Source organism: Lepidochelys kempii, chromosome 15 (assembly GCF_965140265.1).
Source record: "Lepidochelys kempii isolate rLepKem1 chromosome 15, rLepKem1.hap2, whole genome shotgun sequence".
Taxonomy (NCBI): Eukaryota; Metazoa; Chordata; order Testudines; family Cheloniidae; genus Lepidochelys; species Lepidochelys kempii.
The window spans coordinates 33,513,347-33,536,590 of NC_133270.1; the positions used below are offsets into that span (position 1 = coordinate 33,513,347).

At 47.1% G+C, this 23,244-nt stretch overlaps 1 protein-coding gene across 23 annotated transcripts in view; it reads right to left on the reverse strand.

The window, feature by feature from the left end:
• Positions 1-22,823, reverse strand: part of KREMEN1 (kringle containing transmembrane protein 1) — a 146,067-nt gene extending 123,244 nt beyond the window's left edge. For 4 of the 23 annotated variants that reach the window (XM_073312977.1, XM_073312976.1, XM_073312982.1 and 1 more), the window contains exons 1-7: positions 22,431-22,812; positions 17,146-17,340; positions 12,471-12,675; positions 10,723-10,874; positions 9,503-9,670; positions 9,081-9,255; positions 2,661-2,862 (exon numbers count right to left, since the gene is read on the reverse strand). In XM_073312977.1, the coding sequence (XP_073169078.1) occupies positions 2,661-2,862; positions 9,081-9,255; positions 9,503-9,670; positions 10,723-10,874; positions 12,471-12,675; positions 17,146-17,209 (966 nt within the window). In that variant the 5' untranslated portion in view covers positions 17,210-17,340; positions 22,431-22,812. Of the gene's footprint in view, positions 1-2,660; positions 2,863-9,080; positions 9,256-9,502; positions 9,671-9,820; positions 10,691-10,722; positions 10,875-12,470; positions 12,676-17,145; positions 17,341-22,430 lie in introns of those variants that run through there. The other 19 variants (XM_073312964.1, XM_073312965.1, XM_073312959.1 and 16 more) reach the window with 12 other exon arrangements.
• Positions 22,824-23,244: the final 421 nt, after the last annotated feature.

The following is a 23,244-nucleotide window of genomic DNA, read 5'->3' on the forward strand; positions in this document are numbered from 1 at the left end:
TCTTAGCACCACACAGGTGCTCAGGGAAACCCCCCTGGCCCTAGCTCCGGCCTGGCCCCAGACACGGCCCAGCCCAGCTGAGAAGGAACTGAGGCAGATTCACCCATGCTGTTCTATATAGCCTCGGTACGGGGATGTTCGAAGCGCATGCATGGGCTGTACAGGCACTGCTACCAAAAAATCTGTGATCAAAGGTGCATGGGGCACGTGCATACCGGAATTGGAGCACCCATAAGGACATAATTTGAGGCAGTTAAATTTTTACAGTTGTATGTGCTTAAAAGAATGCTCTGACCAAAAAGAATGGGCGTGCCCTTTTTTGGTTGTTTTATGATTTACAGAGAAGATCTGAAACCTTTTGTTAACTAGGTGTATATGTGTGGCATGTTTTTCATTAGTAATTCAGATCTTGTATACTCTGGAAGACTAAAGCAACTAAAGAATTAGTAAGATTATGGTATCACAAGAGAACAAAAGGTTCAGAAAGTGAGATGCGAAGGTTTTTTAAAAAGAAATTGTTTTTTTTTCCCCACTAGATTCAACATCACCTTTTCAATTTAGGTGTGAAAGTTCACAGTAGAGTCTGAGATATTCACCAAACTGAAACAATACTGCCAACTTCAAGAGACCAAAAACCATGAGTTGGACCCCAGAATCATAAGATTTATTTTTTACAAGATAGTATTTTTTCAGTCTGTCTTTTTGAGTTTTGAACTCCCCCTATCTAACACCAGTGTGTGTGTGTGAAACAAATAGAGTTGCTCACTCTCCCAAATTTATTGGGTACGGTGATTTTGCCTCCCTGCTGCAAGAGCTCTCACTCCAAAATCTGCCTGTCCTGTGTCCAGCAACTAATCTTATCCTCCAGTCCCTGCACCATCCCTTCTGTCCAAACCCAGCCCTGGCTTCCATAACTTCAACCCTCCAATCAATTCAACTCCTCCAACTCCCATCAGTTCTGCAACCACAGCCTCTCCTCTTCTCCTCCTGGGGTTCTTCACCCCCCGCCCCTCAAGCTTTGGCGGTCTGCAGCAGGGTCCCCTCTTCACCTTCCCAGACTGGGGTGTCAGCTTCAGGAGCTCTTCATTCTCCTCTGTCCCTGCCCAGGCTAGGTACTCAAGGCAGGAGGAGCAGCAGTAGTAGGGGCGCCATCCTGTCTGTTACTTACAGGAGGGGTGTGGGAGGAGAGTGCAGAGTTGTGATGAGCTGCTGGGCTCTTTGCCCCCCTCCTGTGAGAGCAGCAAGCAGAAGGGAGAGATTCTGGCAGCACTGAACTGCATGAGAGGATCACCAGCACCCTCTGAAATCCCATCAATCAAGATAAAAATCTCAAGAGTTAGCAATACTGAAACAATATTTTTAAACAAAATCTTTCAGGCCTTCTTTAACCATAATAAAACAAAAAAGGGCATAAAATAAACCTTTACAGGCCACCTGTGTTTTTATTGTAAGAGGGGCTGGTTGGAGCCTCTTATGGTTGGTTGCCCAACACTGCCCATTATAAGACCCTATTTTCAGTTGCTTATAACTTTGAGAAACTAACAGTTTGGGATGAAAATTTCCATGCTATGTGTTTGGCATATGCTGATATTGTTTTTATAATTTCAGCAATTTGGGTTCAGCCATTTCTGAGAATGAGGCTGGGGGAAATATGTTGTTTTGCCCTCATCAAAAATGCTAGAGACCTTTTCTTTTAAATGCTCTAGCGCCCCCACATCCCTTGGCGGAGAAACTAGAAATCTGGCAGGGAGAGGCTTTGGTGTCAGAGATCTACCTTTTGCTATCCCCATGAAAAGCTGCCCAAATGTGGCCAAGTTATATGCCTTTGCAATAAAATAGTTCACACTACTCAGTAGAGACTTCTATATTACCAGCTAAAATCTCCAGCCTCTTGGCTCTCAGTGCTCAATCCACTCATATCTCCAGCGTGTGACCGAACTACGTGTATAACAACTCTACAGGTGACTGAGCATGCTCCAGTATAGGGCTACAGGGGTTCAGAAAGACTCACTCCGTAATTGCTGCTGCCAGCTGCTCTGGGTTGAGGTGGGGCCAGTGAGAACAAGGACCTTATGCTCTCAGTGCCCCTCCCCCCACCCTTGGCACCCAGGCAGCATGGAGGAGGAAGCTATCTGATTCAAATGCAGAGGGAACAAAATCCATACCAATGGGAGGGAAAGGAGTAGATTGGGACAAGGAGTCTAGTGAGACTGGATCTGAGGATGGAACACTGGGACTTGTTAATCAAGGAGACAGTAACCAAGGGCTAGAAGGAGAGGGGAGCCTGGGACTAGCGGGACAAAGAGACAGGGACTAGGAACCAGTCAGGGGGAAGAGGGGAGGAGAGATATCTAAAAAGGAGCTGGTGTGAGGGTAGAAATGGGATGGGGAGGAGACTGATTGGATTAGGAGCCCTGGAAAGGAGACTAGGAGCCTGTGCAGAGTGGTAGGGCAGGGGAGAGAGAGCCACGTAGCACAAAGAGCATGAAGGGGGAAACTGGGATTGGCTAGGCAAAGAGACTAGGGAGACAGAATTTGGGCAGGTAAATTTATTATGTCACTGCAAAAAAAATATTTCTATAAAAGGCTCCTAAACCTCTAGGTCTACCTAATAAAATATATTAGCTCATCTGGCTCCACATTAGACAGTACTAACTTACATGGAACCTGCCAGTGTCAGCTCTGGCTTGTGCCAAGGTGCAGGGGCAATCGATAATTTCTTCCAGGAAGTCAGGAAGGGTCTCCTCCCTCCTGTCCCATTCCAGGCACTTGGCTGTTGCCCAGGAAGCTGAGTCTTTCCTGAAGTCTTCCCCAAGGTGCCAGGCCAGTGCATGCACTGGGCTCCAGATTGATGGAACATTGCTAAAAAAGAAAAAATTTAGACCAACAGAGGAAGCATTGTTTTGTCTTATTTACTGAATGCCAAATTACCTAACTATACCATCAAAACTAGAATTATGAAAACTTTACAACCTAAAGGTTTTCATTTGATAATAGTTGCTTCACTGTTACCTATAGATTTCCTGCCTCAAACCTACAGTGACATCACGCAATAACCATTCAATTATGATTAAGGCATTTTAGAGTTTGTGGTCCCCGAAACAGATCTGGTTGACCTCCCCCTATTGAACACTCAGCAGATTACTGTGAGGGAATCCAAATGCTTAATTAATCCCATGTGCCTGTAGAATGCTGGGTCTGGGCAGAATTTAAGCACTGTCCCTGGCTTTGGGCTTCTAGGCATGGTCTCCAGGTACAAACCTGACATCTGACAATCCTCTTGGCAGTGGGAACACTTCTGTCCAAATAGTCTAGGCTCTGAAACTAGTACCATCTCCCACAAGCCTCCCCAGCAGCTCTTGCACATCCCCCAGAATTCCAACAAAGGCATGTGCCTTCTGGTATGCAGTTTCACTCTTCAGCAATATGCAACAGTGAAAGCAAATAGACACATAGACAGACTTTGCACAAAATTCTAAAATACCATTACTCTTTACTTAAGACACAAAGCATGGAGATCTCAACAACATAAACATCTATATCCATTTTCCCTGCCTCAATTTCCTCATCACTCGAGAGTTCTTTGGGCATAGGCCAAAGCCATCCAGGATCCTTCCCCTCCCTGCTCCATATGACTTTTACTCCTAGGGAAATTCTGCAACAAAAAAATAAAAAAATCTGTGCACAATATTTTCAAATTCTGCATATTTTATTTGTCAAAATAACACAATATAGAAACACCAATTTAAATTATTTTTGGTCATTCATTTAAAAATACCTGTCAGCAAGTATGTCTGTAACAATACAGACAACAAAAAAGATTCAGAAAAATGTTTTTTGACAAATACATTCCTTACTAGGCACATTAATACAGAACTCTGAGTAATAATTCATTTAAACTACAATACAGAGCCATATTTTCCACACCCTCCAGAAGCACTGCAAAGGCTGGGTGGAGTCAGAGGTAATGGAGGAGCTGAGGAAGAGGGAAATAATTGCTGGGAAGGAGCCTGAGTGTGAACTTGGAGGATTGTTAGGTATGGGTGGGAAAAGCATGGAACAGGTTTTTTCGGGGTCAGGGGTGGGGACTGATAGGGAGCTTCCCCCATGCAAACCCTGGCTGACCCCAGCCGAGATCTCCCATTCAGTCAGGCACATGTGTCCCTCCACCCCCACTCAGACACCACTCCCACCATCCCCATTTAGCCCTGCACCCCCTCCCTCATCCCCATGTGTCTCTGTGTCCCCACTGAGCCACCCCTCTGTCCCTGTGTGGCCCTGCACCTCCCTCCCCATCTCCATGTTTCTCTGTGCCCCCACTCAGCCACCCCTTCCCCCTGTCCCCATGTGTGTGTGTGTCCACTCAGCCACTCCCCTTCCCCCTGTAGCTCTGCACCCCCTTCCTCCTCATCATGTGGTCCTGTACCTACAGTACCATTCAGCCCCTGCCCCAGTCTGTCCTCCCGCACTAGCCCTTATGAGTCCGTCTGTCTCCCCATAGGCCCTGTCTCCTGACCTGGCCCGACAGGCTAATGTAGTGCCAATCTTTAAAAAAGGGAAGAAGGAAGATCCTGGGAACTACAGGCCAGTCAGCCTCACCTCAGTCCCTGGAAAAATCATGGAGCAGGTCCTCAAAGAATCAATCCTGAAGCACTTGCATGAGAGGAAAGTGATCAGGAACAGCCAGCATGGATTCACCAAGGGAAGGTCATGCCTGACTAATCTAATCGCCTTTTATGATGAGATTACTGGTTCTGTGGATGAAGGGAAAGCAGTGGATGTATTGTTTCTTGACTTTACCAAAGCTTTTGACACGGTCTCCCATAGTATTCTTGTCAGCAAGTTAAGGAAGTATGGGCTGGATGAATGCACTATAAGGTGGGTAGAAAGCTGGCTAAATTGTCGGGCTCAACGGGTAGTGATCAATGGCTCCATGTCTAGTTGGCAGCCGGTATCAAGTGGAGTGCCCCAAGGGTCGGTCCTGGGGCCGGTTTTATTCAATATCTTCATAAATGATCTGGAGGATGGTGTGGATTGCACTCTCAGCAAATTTGCGGATGATGCTAAACTGGGAGGAGTGGTAGATACGCTGGAGGGGAGGGATAGGATACAGAAGGACCTAGACCAATTGGAAGATTGGGCCAAAAGGAATCTGATGAGGTTCAATAAGGATAAGTGCAGGGTCCTGCACTTAGGACGGAAGAACCCAATGCACAGCTACAGACTAGGGACCGAATGGCTAGGCAGCAGTTCTGCAGAAAAGGACCTAGGGGTGACAGTGGACGAGAAGCTGGATATGAGTCAGCAGTGTGCCCTTGTTGCCAAGAAGGCCAATGGCATTTTGGGATGTATAAGTAGGGGCATAGCGAGCAGATCAAGGGACGTGATCGTTCCCCTCTATTCGACATTGGTGAGGCCTCATCTGGAGTACTGTGTCCAGTTTTGGGCCCCACACTTCAAGAAGGATGTGGATAAATTGGAGAGAGTCCAGCGAAGGGCAACAAAAATGATTAGGGGACTGGAACACATGAGTTATGAGGAGAGGCTGAGGGAGCTGGGATTGTTTAGCCTGCAGAAGAGAAGAATGAGGGGGGATTTGATAGCTGCTTTCAACTACCTGAAAGGGGGTTCCAAAGAGGATGGCTCTAGACTGTTCTCAATGGTAGCAGATGACAGAACGAGGAGTAATGGTCTCAAGTTGCAGTGGGGGAGGTTTAGATTGGATATTAGGAAAAACTTTTTCACTAAGAGGGTGGTGAAACACTGGAATGCGTTACCTAGGGAGGTGGTAGAATCTCCTTCCTTAGAGGTTTTTAAGGTCAGGCTTGACAAAGCCCTGGCTGGGATGATTTAACTGGGAATTGGTCCTGCTTTGAGCAGGGGGTTGGACTAGATGACCTTCTGGGGTCCCTTCCAACCCTGATATTCTATGATTCTATGACAGGCGCTGTGAAGAAGGCACACTCTCTCTCTTCCCTAGCTGGCTGTGAGCTGCTGCTATGTTCTATTGCCATAGCAACTTTTCAGCAGAAGCTTTTTTGTGCAAAAAATTAAAAATATGCGTGACTCATTAATTATGCACGCACACAGTGGCACAGAATTTCCCCAGGAGTAGCCTTTCATCCAGAACATAGGATCTCTGGATTCTTCTCCCTCTCATAGCTCCAAGCCCCTCTCTTTTGTAATCTCCGAACTCTGTTGTCAGGTCACTCCCTGATCAGCCGCACCATGTGATCAGACCCCTGCCAGGTAACTATTGCCAGACAACCTCTGATACCCTATTCTCTTGGTTAGGAGCCAGTCTATGGTCTACAGTGCTTCACTTTGAATAGAGAACCATATAGATCAGAGGTGGGCAAACTACAGCCCGGGAGACCGTCCTGCCCGGCCCCTGAGCTCCTGGCCTGGGAGGCTCGCCCCTGGCCCCTCCCCAGCTGTTCCCCCTCCCCCGCAGCCACGCTGCTGCGTGGGCAGCAGGGCTGCAAGCTCCTGCTGCTCTGAGTGGCCTGGGGCGGCAGCACGCATGGCGGTGGGTGGGTTGGGTAGCAGGTCCCGGGAGGCAGTCAGGGCACAGGGGGGGTGGTTAGGGGCAGGGGCGTCCCAGGGGGCAGACAGGGGACAGGGAGCAGTTGGATGGGGCAGAGGTTTTGGGGCAGTATGTGTTCGGGGAAAAGGTCGGGTTGGATAGGGCGTGGGAGTCCCGGGGGGCCTGTCAGGGGGCGGGGGTGTGGATAGGTCAGGGCAGTCAAGGTACAGGAAGCAGGGGGGGGTTTGGGGTGGGGGGTCCCAGGAGGGAGCAGTCAGGGGCCGGGAAGTGGGAGAGGGTGAATGGGGGCAGGGGCCAGGCTATTTGGGGGGCACAGACTTCCCTACCCAGCCCTTCATACAGTTTCGCACCCCGAAAAAAAAAGTTTGCCCACCCCGGATCTAGATTTAATGACCCAGTAATGTTACTCCTGTACCACTGCCCTTTGGAGTTCCAGCACAACATGGAGGTAAGAGGACAACAGAGAAGGCAAAGAAGTTGCGCATTCAAAATTGAGTTTGCAGCTTGATAGAAATACATACTGAGAATTAATAAACTCTCACACAATTCAAGAAGTGTATATATACTGCCCAAATCATCACAGTCTCAGATTAAACTGATTTTTAAATATATGTTAGTTTTTTTGTTTGTTTTCATGTCATATTATCACTACAAGACAGAGTTAAAGTTCCTTGGGTGCCTAAACATGCATTTACCACCTTTAAATGTTTGGATTGCTTGTAAGTGTAACATTAGCTCTGGATTTCCTAAGTATGTAATGCCTAGTTTTGGGACAATTACACCATGACTGTACAGTTTTTACTCTTAAATTATAGATACGTAATCTCAACCATAACTATTTTAATGTTTTTTGTCTAGCGATTTTCTTATTTTAAAAAAATATTTAAAATGTCATACATGAACATTAAACAAACCCATAAGAAACCCACAGAGGATTTTACTGCGTGATATCATCAATGATTTTAAGATATGTAGTATTAATGTTAAATCATTTTAAAAAAAGTAACTTAAGGGAAAAATCACTGGCACAGCAAGGTAGGGCAATGTGACCAGAGCAAACCAGCCAGTTAAACAGAATTAATAGCTGCTTTCATTGCCAGAGCAAGGCAAAGCAGCTGAAGCGTACAGGTTAATCTGTTCCTCAATCTGCAGTTGAGCTAGAGGGTTGTATTAGTGAGTCTACCACTATGCGAAGGAGGCAGGGAGAGCCCAGTGCATGAATCCTAGTGTCTCTGTGCTTTAAGGACTCCTCCAACACTTGTTTCTCAGTTCCTCCTAGCAGGGTCACAGCTTAGTACACAGTGAAGCCCAGGCAACAGTGCCATGGGAAGCTTTTCAAGCACTGATGCCCAAGCTAGAATGGGGCCAAAGAACCTTCAAAAGAGTTGTGACAGTTGAGGCCAAATCATCTACCAATGAGAACTCCTGATCCATTATTTGGTGTTCAAGCATAAGACGAGAGGGTAGGAATAAATGGCCAGTTTTCAGAATGGAGAGAGGTAAATAGTGGTGTCCCGCAGGGATCTGTACTGGGATCAGTGCTGTTCAACATATTCATAAATGATCTGGAAAAATGGCTAAGCACTGAGGTGGCAAAATTTGCAGATGATGCAAAATTACTCAAGATAGTTAAGTGCAAAGCAGACTGCAAAAAGTTACAAAGGGATCTCACAAAACTGGGTGACTGGGCTACAAAATGGCAAATGAAATTCAATGCTGATAAATTAAAGTAATGCATATTGGAAAACATGCTCTAATCGATGTATAACATGCAGGCCATGCTGGAAAACATGATGGAAAACTTATGCTCTTATGAGAGAGCCAAGATAGTCAGTGCAACATTCACATATATGGTCCCCTTTTATCAAGCACTTCCTGAAAGCAGAGTTCTTGACATTGCCTTACAAATAAGCATACAATCATGCAATAGTGCCCTCAGTGGGAAACGATCCCAACATATGTCTTGTCTCCCTCATGCTGCTAACTCATTATAAGCAAGAGCAGTGCTGCATGCAAATTAGCCATAAAGGATGGGTGATAATCAGTTACCGCTGGTGTCACAATGGTCTCAATGAAGTTACCCAAGCTTGTCTGTAGCCTATATAATCATAACAATTAGATACAACTGATTTAACTACAACCTAATTTCTTCATAAATAGCCTCTGCACAAGATTCCAATTAATTTTAACCTATATGAAAAGTCTGCAGTGTTGGTATTATTCCATTGTTAATATCATTTGTGACCAAAAAAAGACTTTACGTAGATAATAAGTTTCTTCAGGACTAAGTTTGTAATTTATTTTCATTCAAAACCAAGTAATTTACTTACTTGTAAGTTCTCTGAAAATACACTCCATGCCCAAAGAGTAAGTAATGTAATTTGGAGAAGGATATGCTGGATTTTTTTTAATACAAAACAAAAACAATGAATCCCTACTTTAACTGCAAAAGAAAAGTCAACCTTAGGTACGGAGCCAGGACTGATGCTTCCACTATAAACAAATGCCTCTGTGTTATCTATCAGTTACTTGCCTCTGCCCATCAGAATAGTTGCTTGGACTGATTCTCAAAGCTCCAATGTCCCAGGTATTATAATCTGCTTTAGCAGGTACAGGAATGAAAGTAAATGTTCCACTATTGGGTTCTTCCTTTCCCAGGGTGTAAAGATATTTCCATTCAGCCATCCAATTCTCTGAGTAACTCTCACCTATTGAAGGAAGGTAGAAAACCCTTTTGCAAGGTGATAAAGAGCTCTTGACCACACAATGGCAATTACACTCTTTCACGTGTGTTTAAATGCAGAATAACAGTCATCAATATTATTATAAATTATTTATATTACGGTAGCATTTGCAAGCTCTAATCAAGATCAGGACCACATTGTGCTAGGCACTGTATAAACTATGAGTAAGATAATGCCCCTCCCTACACACATATACAGATTCCTGATTTACCTGTTTCTTGGTATCCCCAGACTTCTATATTGACATGTCTAGCTGGAAATGTCTGGTGCATCCATGTGACAGTCAAATTTCCTCCTGTGTTGGGTGTGCCATAGTACTGCCACTTTGTGGCATTCACTAGTGTGCTTTTTTCTGCAGCTGACACTTTGCTGTGATGTACTGCATTATGGAACAGAAGATGCTCATGTGTTAACTGCTCATTTGCTTTCTATAACACTGGAAAAGTGGTTTTATTGTAATTAAGGGGTTTGCAATATTTCTAGTATGAATCTTTCTAAATAGAGTAACTATATAAAAAGAGCCACTTACACCTTGGTCAGCATGCCAGGGCTTGCTAAGTTTGTCTCAGATGCATGCCCTACACCAGGGATCAGCAACCTTTCAGAAGTGGTGTGCCGAGTCTTCATTTATTCACTCTAATTTAAGGTTTCGCGTGCCAGTAATGCATGCTAATGTTTTTAGGTCTCTTTCTATAAGTCTTTAAAATATAACTAAACTATTGTTGTCTGTAAAGTAAATAAGGTTTTAAAATGTTTAAGAAGCTTCATTTAAAATTAAATTAAAATGCAGAGCCCCCCAGACCGGTGGCCAGGACCCGGGCAGTGAAAGTGCCACTGAAAATCAGATTGCATGCCTCCTTTGGCACGTGCCATAGGTTGCCTACCCCCTGCCCTACGCATTACCAGACCAACACAAATGAAGACCATTGTGCTACATAGGTAGCAACTCTCCCATGAAAGCCAAAAGGGAACAACCTTTGGCTAAGCTATGCTTTTAGCCCAGAATATCTGATATCAGCAACATGAAATTGTGGAACAGCCTCAGCAATTTATGAAAGTACGGAAAGCCTCTTTTCTCAAAATATAAGGTACAAGGAGTGGTGAAAGCAACTTTTCTGAGGCCAGCTAATATCACAGCCCACACAGGAAGAACAGAAATGGCCAGAGGAGAAGGGTTATCCGAGGTGAGGATATTCATAGAAGGTTAGGGTTGGAAGGGACCTCAGGAGGTCATCTAGTCCAACCCCCTGCTTGAAGCAGGACCAATCCCCAATTTTTGCTCCAGATCCCTAAATGGCCCCCTCAAGGATTGAACTCACATCCCTGGGTTTAGCAGGCCAATGCTCAAACCACTGAGCTATCCCTCCTCCCCCCAACATATGATCTGGTGACTATGTGAAAGGACATGCAAACAACAGATAGACTGATAACCTGATAACCAAGTTGCAGAGTGAGGAAATGTGAGCCCACCATCCCTGGAAATCTCAAAGGGGATGAGGCCACTTTCATACAGCAAAGGGGAGATGCAGTGGGCTCTTCCATCTTCAGAAACATAGCCACTGGTTTCAATTTCCTGCTTGAACCTGTTAATATGGAGAATATAGTCTAGCGTGGCTATTGAAGGAAGATACTCTGTGTCTTTTTTGTGTTTCATTAAGCAAACAGATACCCAATAGTCCACTGTAAGTTCCCCGTCTTTCCCATTTAGCAGTTTTACCCTCATACTTTATCATGATGGCCACCAACGCAAACATGACAAGTGACTAACAAACAATAGGGAGCATGGGGAGAAGGATGAGAGTGACAATAAGATTGCATGGTTACAATGGTTAAGAATGGCACAACTTGATGTTTCTTAATCATATAAACTTTATTTTTGATCATTTAAACAAATTCCTTGGCTAACTCTATACCCCTTAGAGCTCCCTTAACATTATTCCAAGCCTCCGTTATATACAGAGTGACCCTGGGCTCACCACTTAGTATTTATTATTCTACTCAAAATTATTAGTTCATCTCCCCTCACCCCTAAAGTATAAACCATGTGTTTAGCTCCCACAGATGATGGGTATAGAGTTAGCTACACTGGTGCAACCACTACTGTAGAATGGCAAAGCTGCTGTTTGTTCTGGTCACATTCCACTGGTACAAACAATGGCTTTGCCTGTCTACACTAGAATTCATACCAGTATAGCTATACTGTACTGGCCACCATAGGGCAAATTCCCAGTCTAAACACCACCTAATTCAATGTATGCAGACATTTACAAAATTTTGTGAATTCATACAAAATAAAATCTCCTGTTTTTTTTTTTTCCTGAAAACATTGGCAGGTGTGCTATTCTGTCCTCCCCACAAACACACATCTCCCGCAGTGTAGTGGTTCCAGAATTGCTGACATCATCACGATTCCTAAGGCTGTAAATGATCCACTTTTGGTGCTTCTGAGAAAGGAAAGGTTACACCTGGGCCTATATTCCCTGAAGTCCCAAGGGTGGAAGGGGCTCAGCTAGCACCGGCCATCTCCTGCTACTATCCAGCTACCGATGATTTACAATCTATACTAGAGCCACCATCAATGCAAAATGAGATGAAGTAGGGCTAATAGCATCCTCTTCCTCTGAATAATCAGTATATTGCCTATGTCATCTGCAGAATCTTCACTGGCCCTAAGAAAAAGGATTCTACCTCCCATCTCACATCCCACAGCAAGATGTACTAACTGGACTTTTGGTCATTTCCCATTTGTTCTATTCTTGCACTGGAAAATTCTTATTTATTTATACATAACAGATGCACTTAGAATGTTTCCAGATACAAAATAAAAATCTCTGACAGAACTCCCATTCACAAAACTGGCTGTTTCTATATATACAAGGAATAAATAAAAGGCCCATGATTTTATAATAAAGTAATCCCACAAAATTCAGTTTTCTTATGAGAACATACAATTCTGGAGTATTCCTGAACTCTTAGAGAACAGACCAGTTCTTGGATGGACACGCCTATGAACTGACAAGAGATCAGGAGGATACTGGCAGTTTTAGGGAACAGGAATAAATTTGCACTCTTGTCTATAGGAGTCCTGTTCTACTCCACTTACCCACTCCTGGAAACACTCACTGACCTCAGATGTGTGCACCCCCATGCAGCAGCACAACTAAAATCACACAGCTCACCTGCAGCTCACAGCAGAGGAGGCATTAAAAGTCACATTTAAAATCTCAAAGTCCTTGCCTCCCATAAGGGAGCCCGAGGATGGAGAGATCTGCAGACAGAATTCACTGTAATCAGAACAGCAAATCCCCAGGGACTTGCAGGCCCTCTGGCACGAGCAGTTAACTAGTTCCTCCCCACATCGATGTGAACAAGAATCTTGGGCTCCTATTAAAAAAACAAAACACAAAACAAACTGGAATTACCTTGCACAGCTTCAGACCCTCTATAAGAAACAATAAAGCCTGGAAAAACCAACAAGTAGGTTCCTTACCTAAAGGAACACTAGCAGATAATTTAGATTTAGGACCTGATACTCTAGTGAAGTAAGTCTGCTTTATCCTGAGCACGAAGTAGCCTTAAACCTAGTATAATCGGCAACTAGTAGTTTCCTCTTGCCTGGAAGAATCCCCTGGTGGCATAGAATTTCTACACCAAACCTCATCCTGTCTCCCACCTAGCACAAGGGGAGTGGCTGGGGAAAACTGGGTGTGGCTGGCATCCTTACAGCTCTGTGATTACCAATTTCCAGAACAGTCTCTTGGGGGCTGTAGGCAGCTAGCATAGCTCTAGGTCAGGGGTGGGCAAACTTTTTGGCCTGAGGGCCACATCGGGTTTCCAAAATTGTATGGAGGGCCGGTTAAGGGGGGCTGAGCCTCCCCAAACAGCCAGGTGTGGCCTGGCCCCCGCCCCTATCCGACCCCCCCCGCTTCTCGCCCCCTGACTGCCCCCCCAGGACTCCTTCCCCATCCAAACCCCCTGTTCCCTGTCCCCTGACGGACTCCCGGGACCCCTGCCCCATCCCCTGACCGCCCCTGGACCCTCCCCCTCTGACTGCCCCTCGCCGCCCCATCCAACCCCTCATCTCATTCCTGACTGCCCCCCCCGGGACCCCTGCCCCCATTCAACCCCCTTGTTCCCCGCCCTCTGACCGCCCTGACCCCTATCCACACCCCTACCCCCTGACCACCACCCTGAACTCCCCTGCCCTCTATCCAACCCCCCCTGCTCCCTGCCCCCTTACCTCACTGCCTAGAGCACCAGTGGCTGGTGGTGCTACAGCCACGCTGCCCAGAGCGCCAGGACAGGCAGCTGCGCTGCCCGGCTGGAGCCAGCCACACCATGCAGCACAGAGCACCGGATCAGGCTGCGGCTCTGCAACTGCGCAGCCGCCCAGAGATTTGGAGGGGAATCAGCAGTGGACAGGCCGTGGGCTAGCCTCCTGGGCCAGGAGCTCAGGGGCCAGGCAGGAGGGTCCCGCGGGCCGTAGTTTGCCCACCTCTGCTCTAGGTACTCTGCTCTGATTCGTGGCAGGTCAAAAGCAGTCCCAGATTCTTAAAAGTGGCTTAAAATCACCTCCTTTCCCAATCTGTCCCTTAAAATTTAGTTTGGTTTAAAAAAAAGTTTTCAAAGTACTGGGCAGGAGCAGGAGTCACTTTTAATCCCCCGGTGATGGAGGCAAGGTGAGAGGAGGTGGGGATGAAGACCACCTGCTTCCAGTTAGAATCATAGAATATCAGAGTTGGAAGGGACCTCAGGAGGTCATCTAGTCCAACCCCCTGCTCAAAGCAGGACCAGTCCCCAGTGTTTGCCCCAGATCCCTAAATGGCCCCCTCAAGGATTGAACTCACAACCCTGGGTTTAGCAGGCCAATGCTCAAACCACTGAGCTATCCCTCCCCAGTTCATCCTGCTTCCTTCAGAAAAATAAATATCTATTTGTCAACTCTTTCTTTTTTGCAGAGTGGGTGGGAAAGAAAAATCTGCTGGCCCAGCAGGCAAGATGGGGACAAAAGTGTCACCAGTTGAGCAGTATAGGAAATGTTCTCTCCATAAAACTCTTTTCCTGATAGAGGAGGTCCTTCCTACTGTTTCCCCATTTCCTCCTGGTGATTAATTCAGCCCATGGTGAACCTTTTTTATCTGCCAGCTACCTTCCATACTGTTATCCATGAAGTAGTGTTGATAAGGCTGGGGATTCTAGCAGAGATAGGTGGAGTTATTCTAATGTGGCTCCAGTTTTTCCTTTAGAGAGGTTCCAATTTATCCAGCCTCATGTCTTATCACATCACTTACACCTCCTCTGTTTTGACAATGGCAGTTTCCACCACCTGTTGTCTGTTTATTTGAGTGAGAAAAGTATGAAAGTCTGCCTATTCTTCTTGCCTACCTACAAAACACAAACTCATGAAGATTATCTCAGGATAAAAGTTAGGAACAGTCAAGCATCTACTAATCTGGCTCCTAAAATCCAAAGATTATGCACCCATTGGACTCACAAGCTAAGCATTCCCCCACCTATCTTGTCTTTAGGCCTGATCCAGTAGACAAGTTCAGAGCATGTCCAAACCCCAACAAAACATATGGAGGAGATAGTGCTTCCTTATAATCTTTAGCCCAGTGGTTAGAACATTCACTCAGGATGTGGGACACCTCTGTTCAAATCCTCCTTCTGCCTGATGTGGAGCAGAGATTTGGACTTTGATCTCCCTCATCCCAGGAGTGTGCCCTCATCCCTGGGGTAGTTTGGGGTGGGCCACTGTCAATCACTCCTATGGAAGTTGTTCCACGGTGTATAAATATATAACTATTCATAGGAGCAGTGGGACTGAAACCTGGGTCTCCCACCTCCCAGACAAGTGCCCTAATCACTGGGCTATAGACATTCTCACACTCTTTCCGGTCCAGTGAACATTTAATTATTTATAGAGAGATTCATACAGACTCACCCCAGAATGTGCAGTGATTACGGCATGCTGCAGGTAGGTAGGAGACCCAAATTCAAATCTCAGCTCCACATCAAGCAGATGGGAGATTTCAAATTTGGGTCTCCCACATGCTGGCAAGTATCAGAGGGGTAGCCATGTTAGTCTGGATATGTAAAAGCGGCAAAGAGTCCTGTGGCACCTTATAGACTAACAGACGTCTTGGAGCATAAGCTTTCTTGGGTGAATGCCCACTTCGTCAGATGCATGTAGTGGAAATTTCCAGAGGCAGGTACAAATAGGCAAGCAAGTTCTTGTCTATAAGGTGCCACAGGACTCTTTGCCAAATGCTGGGTGAACACTGGTATAAAGGTTATAAGGGGGCACTAATAACTTCTCCACTTTTTGTTGAAAAAGGAACTGTAGCTTAATTAATAGATTGGTATATTGATTAACCTCTTTGAGCACAGTGGTCAATAAAGGTTCAGTTTCTTGAGGACTGTAGCATCAGGAATATTATCATCAGTACCGCTAAAATTAGAGACCCTAGGGGCACACGAAAAACAACTGCAATTTATGTCAAGTCCCCTTATTAGCACATCCACTAAACAGACAAACAATCCCACAAACACTGCAATATAACAGCAGATAGAGTGAGAGAGAGAGAGAGAGAGTACCAAGTGCTTAGCTCTATGACTAGCATCACTCACATCTCACATTTCCTGCTGGGGGACCACGGACTGTCGGTAATTATCTTCCTCATCATCATCTTTATTGTCATCACCATCACCACCAGTGGTTGTCATCCTAGCATCTGCCAGGCAACACTTTATATCCTGGGTTATGCTTACACCTATGAAGCCTCATACATATGGATATGGGTTCCAATCCCTTTTTCCACACCCCACTAATTTAGGGGTTCCCCACTTTTCATTGGTTATTCCCTTAGTTCCCCTTACTCTCGTTAACATCTATGTCAATGAGTTAACAAAGCAACTTGAGGTTATTACTATGGGGCATCTTGCAGTACTAACTGGCACACTGTGGTGTACTTTCCAGCCTATTGCTGCACAGTTTCCAGAACATCGTCACTTACTATAATTTTACACTTTACTGGTACAGGGTAATCGTTTGGTCAACTAGTTGTACTAGCCTGTTTCATGCCTAAGGCCTTGTGGGCCTAAACTGAATATTTTATAGGCCTGTAGGTCCTATGTTATAACACTAATTATTATATTTCACCTCTATATCCTAAATATACTTAATATATTTTATTCTTGGCTACAGAAAAATCTAGTTGAGGAATCTAAATCCAGGAGAAGGTTCACAGCTATGAATCCCAAGTGATTCACAGTGGAAATAAGTCTCTTCCTGAAGCCTGGAGTTAGGCACTTAACTCAGCATTTCTATCAGGTAGCTTAGACAGTTCAATACTTGGTGTGCAGATTTTTGTGAATCCCATTCTTGGGTGCCCAACGCTCCCCTGCATTATATAGGGAGCTAGGTGCCTAAATCAAGATTGCAAACTCCACTTGGTAGAAGGGTGCTTAAAAGTTAGGTCTTGCAATGCTGAGTGCTATAGTGCCTATGTTTCCCTTGTGAATCCCACCCTAAAAGAAAGTATGACTGCCATAAGTCACATCCTGTTCTGGAATGCAGACCCTATAACATGTTTGATGACATGTCATTGGATAGCAGCTTGAAATTAATTTTCAGAATAGTGAAAGCAAACACTAACTCCAGATGGAAAACTAAAAGTAATTGTACATTGTTACTAACAAGTTAAAACAATATCAGGGAATTGCCTCACAGTAAAAACCATTTCCATTAGCTTACCATTCATCTGACTTTGCAGAAATACAAATATCTTCTTCTATAAAAATTTATAAAACTCCCCTATTTACAAAAGAGTATAGGTGTCCAAAAACACTCACCTTCCCTCTGATGAGCAATATTGCAGAAAATGAGGAAAGAGGCACAGATGCCAGTCAGTTTCATGCTTTGCTCTAGATGCTCAGGGATTATTGATTCCGGGGTTGTTTTTTCTCCTGATAGGCACAACGTCTTTTCAGAAACACTTCTTCAGAAATAACTGATTTCCTCAGAGTTCAAAGGTTCCTTGAAAATAACTGAGACGAAACAAACTGTTGGTGATGTTCCCTTCTAGAGGCCATACCTACTTATAACAAAGGTCCAAGCAGAAAAGTATAGAAACGCAAACGCAGCAGATGCCCTTGTTGCAGTACAGTAACTCCTCGCTTAACATTGTAGTTAAGGACAGGCAGGGGAGGAAAGGTGGAGGAGTTGCACTCTATGTAAGAGAGCAGTATGATTGCTCAGAGCTCCAGAATGAAACTGGAGAAAAACCTGTTAAGAGTGTTAGGGTTAAGTTTAGAGGCGAGAGCAACAAGGCTGATGTTGTGGTGGGCGTCTGCTATAGATCACCAGACCAGGAGGATGAGATAGACAAGGCTTTCTTTGGACAACTAACAAAAGTTTCCAGATCACAGGCCCTGGTTCTCATGGGGGACTTCAATCACCCTGACATTTGTTGGGAGAGCAATACAGCAGTGCACAGACAATCCAGGAAGTTTTTGGAGAGTGTTAGCGACAACTTCCTGGTTCAAGTGCTGGTGGAACCAACTAGGGGCCATACTCCTCTTGACCTGCTGGTCACAAACAGGGAAGAATTGGTAGGGGAAGTAGAAGTGGGTGGCAACCTGGGTGACTATGAGATGATCGAGTTCAGGATCCTGACAAAAGGAAGAAAGGAGAGCAGCAGAATACATACCCTCAACTTCAGAAAAGCAGACTGACTCCCTCAGGGAACTGATGGGCAGAATCCCCTGGGAGGCTAATATGAGGGGGAAAGGAGTCCAGAAGAGCTGGCTGTATTTTAAAGAAGCCTTATTGAGGGTGCAGGAACAAACCATTCCAGTGTGCAGAAAGAATAGCAAATATGGCAGGCGACCAGGTTGGCTTAACAGATAAATCTTCAGTGAGTTTAAACACAAAAAGGAAGCTTAGAAGAAGTGGAAACTTGGACAGATGACTAGGGAGGAGTATAAAGATATTGCTTGAGCTTGCAGGGGTGTAATCAGGAAGGCCAAAGCACAATTGGAGTTACAGCTAGCAAGGGATGTGAAGTGTAACAAGAAGGGTTTCTACAGGTATGTTAGCAAAAAGAAAAAGGTCAGCGAAAGTGTGAGACCCTTAATGAATGGAGGAGGCAACCTAGTGACAGATGATGTGGAAAAAGCTGAAGTACTCTGCTTTTTTTGCCTCGGTCTTCACAGACAAGGTCACCTCCCAAACTGCTGTCCAGGGCAACACACTATAGGGAGGAGGTGAGCAGCCCTCAGTGGTGAAAGAACAGGTTAAGGACTATTTTGAAAAGCTGGACATGCACAAGTCCAAGGGTCTGGATCTAATGCATCCGAGGGTGCTGAGGGAATTGGCTGATGTGATTGCAGAGCCATTGGCCATTATCTTTGAAAACTCGTGGCGATCTGGGGAAGTCCCGGATGACTGGAAAAAGGCTAATGTAGTGCCCATCTTTAAAAAAGAGAAGAAGAAGGATCCTGGGAACTACAGGCCAGTCAGCCTCACCTCAGTCCCTGGAAAAATCATGGAGCAGGTCCTCAAGGAATCAACTCTGAAGCACTTAGAGGAGAGGAAAGTGATCAGGAAGAGTCAGCATGGATTCACCAAGGGCAAGCCAGTGTGTAGGCTCCGGTGACTGACGTCTGGATTCCAGTGACCAGCGATGGGGTTGTGGAGACCTCAGTTGGGGCTCCGGCGACTGATGCCACTCCGAGGATTGGTGCTGGAACTCCGGGGAGCGCCGAGGCTCTGGGGAGCGGCACCCGTGAACCAGCACTTTTCAGGTGACCACTGTCGGAGTTCTGGGGACCAGCGGCATGCCTGCGGCCTGTTATCACAGATCCAGTGACCAATGTATGGATCTCAGAGATTGGTGCCTGGGGCTTGGCAATCACTAGGAACCTACCGAGTCGCTGTGGGCTTGCAGTTCGGGACATGGCTCTGGTCCTGTTGAGCAGGCTAGGGTACGGTGCCATGGGGGTGATTTGTGCAGGGGAGCCATTGAGGGCTTTCCCCTAGAAACGGGTGGGCGGGAGGGATCCTTAGGCCTCTCTTCCCGAGAAATAGGTGTCACCGGGAAGGAGAAGATGTCTTTGGCTGCCTGAAAGGCTTCTGGGGTGGATGGCACCATGAGGTATCATGTGCGTCTATCACTCCCTGGGGTAGGAGGCAGGTCGCGGGATGGACTAGGCCCAATAGACGAAGCTGCCGTGTGGCTACGCTCCGGCGAGATGGCCCGACTCAGTCCAGGCTCCTCTTCTCCCTTGTCCTTACCTTTATGGAACCCCAGGTAGCGTCCCCTTCCGGCATGCTTCTTGTGCCTTTTGGCCAGTACCAGTGAAAAGAATCGGTGCCAGGGGGGCACACTTCATGTCAATGTCAAAGTACTTGGCACCGAGTCTGTATATGCCAGCTCTGAGGCCACTGCAAGAGCAGACTTTATGAGGAGCATGCGGAGTCTGATGTCTCTCTCCTATCTGGTCTGGGGCTTGAATCTCTTGCAGATTCAGCACTTCTCATGAATGTGAGACTCACCCAGACACTTTAAACAACTAAGATATGGATCGCTGATCGGCATAGGCTTCTTGCAGGGATCCCATGGCTTGAAGCCCGGGAAGCTGGGCCTGCCCTGTCCCCGAGTTAAGACCCTCAGGGGACTAAGAATGATAACTAAGTACACTAACACTATAAAGAAACTGATAACTACGTACAACTATTTACACAATAAAAGTTCAAAGTACCACTGAAAGGGAAATCCTTTGATAAGCAAGGGGAGCATTTCAGCACTGAGACTGGCGGTAAGAAGGAACTGAGGGAGGGAGCCGGCAAAGTCAGAGGACGCCAGAGCCAGTCCCCTATGGATACCACTGAGGAAAAAACTTCCGGCACTGGTGCATGTGGCAAGCACATAAACCTACAATAGAATAGACATGAGCAATCACTTGAAGAAGGAGGTTGAGAACACCTGCCTTAAACCCACCCTATCCCAGTATTGTACAGTCAAATCAGCACTGCACAACAACCCAACCCTAGGCTCTTACTCCATCACCCATACCTCAACGAGAGATAAGATATATATTTCCTTCTTATCCGTTTCTCCTGGCACCGGCAATACTCTGTATGACCTCCCTCACCATGCAGCCCTTCAACTGGTGAATGAAGACCAGAATCTGCACTGACAAGGAGGCTTAGGGTCAGTGATACACAGCGGGGCACCCTCCTTCTACAAGTAGCTCATGGGTGGGCTAGGAAGGATGTGGCTGTGTCCTCTCTATCCCAACTCGACTACATGGTTGAAACTGAATGGACTATGGGTTCCACCCTATCCCTAGAAGCATTCAGTTGCCGACACCAATGAGTTAGCGGGATGAACGTGCAAACGGTTGCATAACTATGACAGAGGCCAAGAGAGTTCTAGGTCTGAAAAGCTGAGGGAGGAGATGGCTGCACCCAGGTACTATGGTGATGGGGACCATTAAGGTACCCAGATAGAATATACAGTAGAGAAAGACAAAAGGGAGCAACTGAGGGAGGATGTGACTGACAAGGGCAGATGAGGGGCAATAAACTATCCTCAGGAGTCCCAGACTGGGAAACCCCTGAATAACAGGCACTGAAATTGCCAACATCCTCTCTGGAGCTGTGCCAATCAGAGACCAACATAGAGGGAAAGAAGAGTCACCACCATAGGGCAGCGCTGTGTTTCCCTACCCCAAGCTAGTCAGTCAAGGGGGAGACAAAGGGCAGTGTCATGGTGGCCCCTCCCTACAAGCCAGATGGGATAGGACGCCATCTTTCCTGTTAGCAGAGAGGGTGCTCCCTCCCAACTACCCCTTATTCTGACCTTGGTTGGACCACAGACACCAACCAGACTCCAACCCCACACCTCAGTGTCACTTCTCCAGAGAAGGTGCTTCTGCAGTAGCTCTGCCCACAGGTCCCCCATGGGGCCTTGGCCTTCAGGGCCTTGATTAGGCATCACCTTTCCTGTGCTCTCTAGCGGGCCTGGGTGGGTCTGTACCAGGACACAGGGCCCATCTCGTAACTAAGGCTGTGAGTTTGTCACAGAGGTCACAGATTCCGTGATTTCTGCAGCAGCTGATGCGGCTAGCCTGGGCACCACCTGAGCAGCCCTGGGCCAGCTGCACAGGCCGCTGCTGGGTCAGCTTCAGGCTGCCACGTCCCCCACACAGGAGCGGCGGTGGTCACAGGATGCCGTGTCTGCTCTCCTGCAGCAGTGGGGTTCCTGCCCACTTCCCCCCGAGCACCTGTGGCGACCCCAAGCTGCCCCTGCCCCAGAGTACCCAAGATTTAGTCTGGAGTATATAGTACAAGTCATGGACAGGTCATGAATTTTTGTTTACTGCCCATGACCTGTCTATAACTTTTACTAAAAATACCAGTGACTAAAACATAGTCTCATGGGGGCCAAGTGGGTCCAAACTGGGGGTTTCACAGCTCAGGCACTGAAGATGGAGAAAAAGGAGGAATTGGTGTTCAAAGCCCCCCCCCATCTATCCACGGGTCCCTCTCTTACTCATGGGCCCCCCCATCTCCACTTGCACACCTCACCCCCCCCCCATCCTCCCATATACCCAGTCCGCTCAGCTCACTCTCTCTCTCTCATGCACAACCCCCACAGGTACCTCACCCCTCAATCCTCCTGTCTATCCATGCAGCCCCCCATCCTGCTATGTCCCCACCCCCATGGGCCCCCCATCCTGTTCCCCTACCTCAGCCCCGCCCCAGGCACCTTACCCCTCAGTCCTCCCACCTACCCACAGGGCCCTCATCCTGCTTCCCAACCCCACCCCCGTACCTCACTCCCCAATCCTCCCACCTACCCACAGGACCCCCCAACCTGCTCCCCTGCCTCAGCCCCCCTGCCCAGCACCTCACACCCCAATCTTCTCATCTACCCACAGGCCTCCTCCCCTGCTCCTCCCTAGCTCCCCTAGGTACCTGACCCCCCAATTCTCCCACCTACCCACAGGCCCCCCATCCTGCTCCCCAACTCCAGCACCTCACCGCTCTATCCTGTCATCTATCAATGGGACCCCCATTCTGATCTCTCACCCCACCAGTCCCAGGCACCTTTACCCCCCAATCCTCTCACCTGCCCTCGCGCCCCATTCCCAAACCTTAGGACGCTGCCCTGGAAAGGGCGGGTTTTCACCAATCTGTATAGCACGAAAGTGACGTTACTAGGGGAGACCCAACGTCCGTTCGGTACGTCAGTCGAGGCCACACCACGGCGCTGAAAAGCCGGGGTAGAGGAAAGGGATGAAGTAGTGCATTGTGGTAAATGTGGTCCAAACCTCTCCCGCCTCTATCTCCCATGAGTCCCTGCGGTCCCATTTTCCCCCGCCTCTATCTCTTATCGGTCGTCGCAGGGTCCACTCATGGCCTCCCTTTTCAAGGGCGGGGGCGCTGCGAGGTCGGAAGCGTACGTGGCAGTGGCCGTGACAGGCTGTGCAGTGACGAGTGGCGCCGCCATCAGAAGAAGGTCAGAGGAGCAGGAGGCTCCGATCTCACGGCGAGGGGGCCCATGACCTCACCAGCCTCAGTGCACCACGGGAATTGTAGTCCCCAATCTGGTCCACCTGAGCGGGTAACCCGCATCTCTAATCTCCGCTAGTGACCCATTCTTAATACTCTCCAGGCTTTCTTCCCGACTCTGCACCAGCTCCCCCAGTTACAGAACCGAAGCAACGTCTGGTTAATCTTTCCACTTGGCCAGTATTAGAACAAATACCGCCGCCACTTCCGGTCACTGTTCTCAGTCGGGCCCTATTAGAGAACTCCTAGGCCAACCTAACTTCCGGTCAATGTTCGCGGAAGGACATTATTGCTTTGCTTACCAGGCAACTTTATTTCTGGTTACTGTTTTGAGGCGGATGTTATTACAGTGCGCACTTAGAAACTTAACT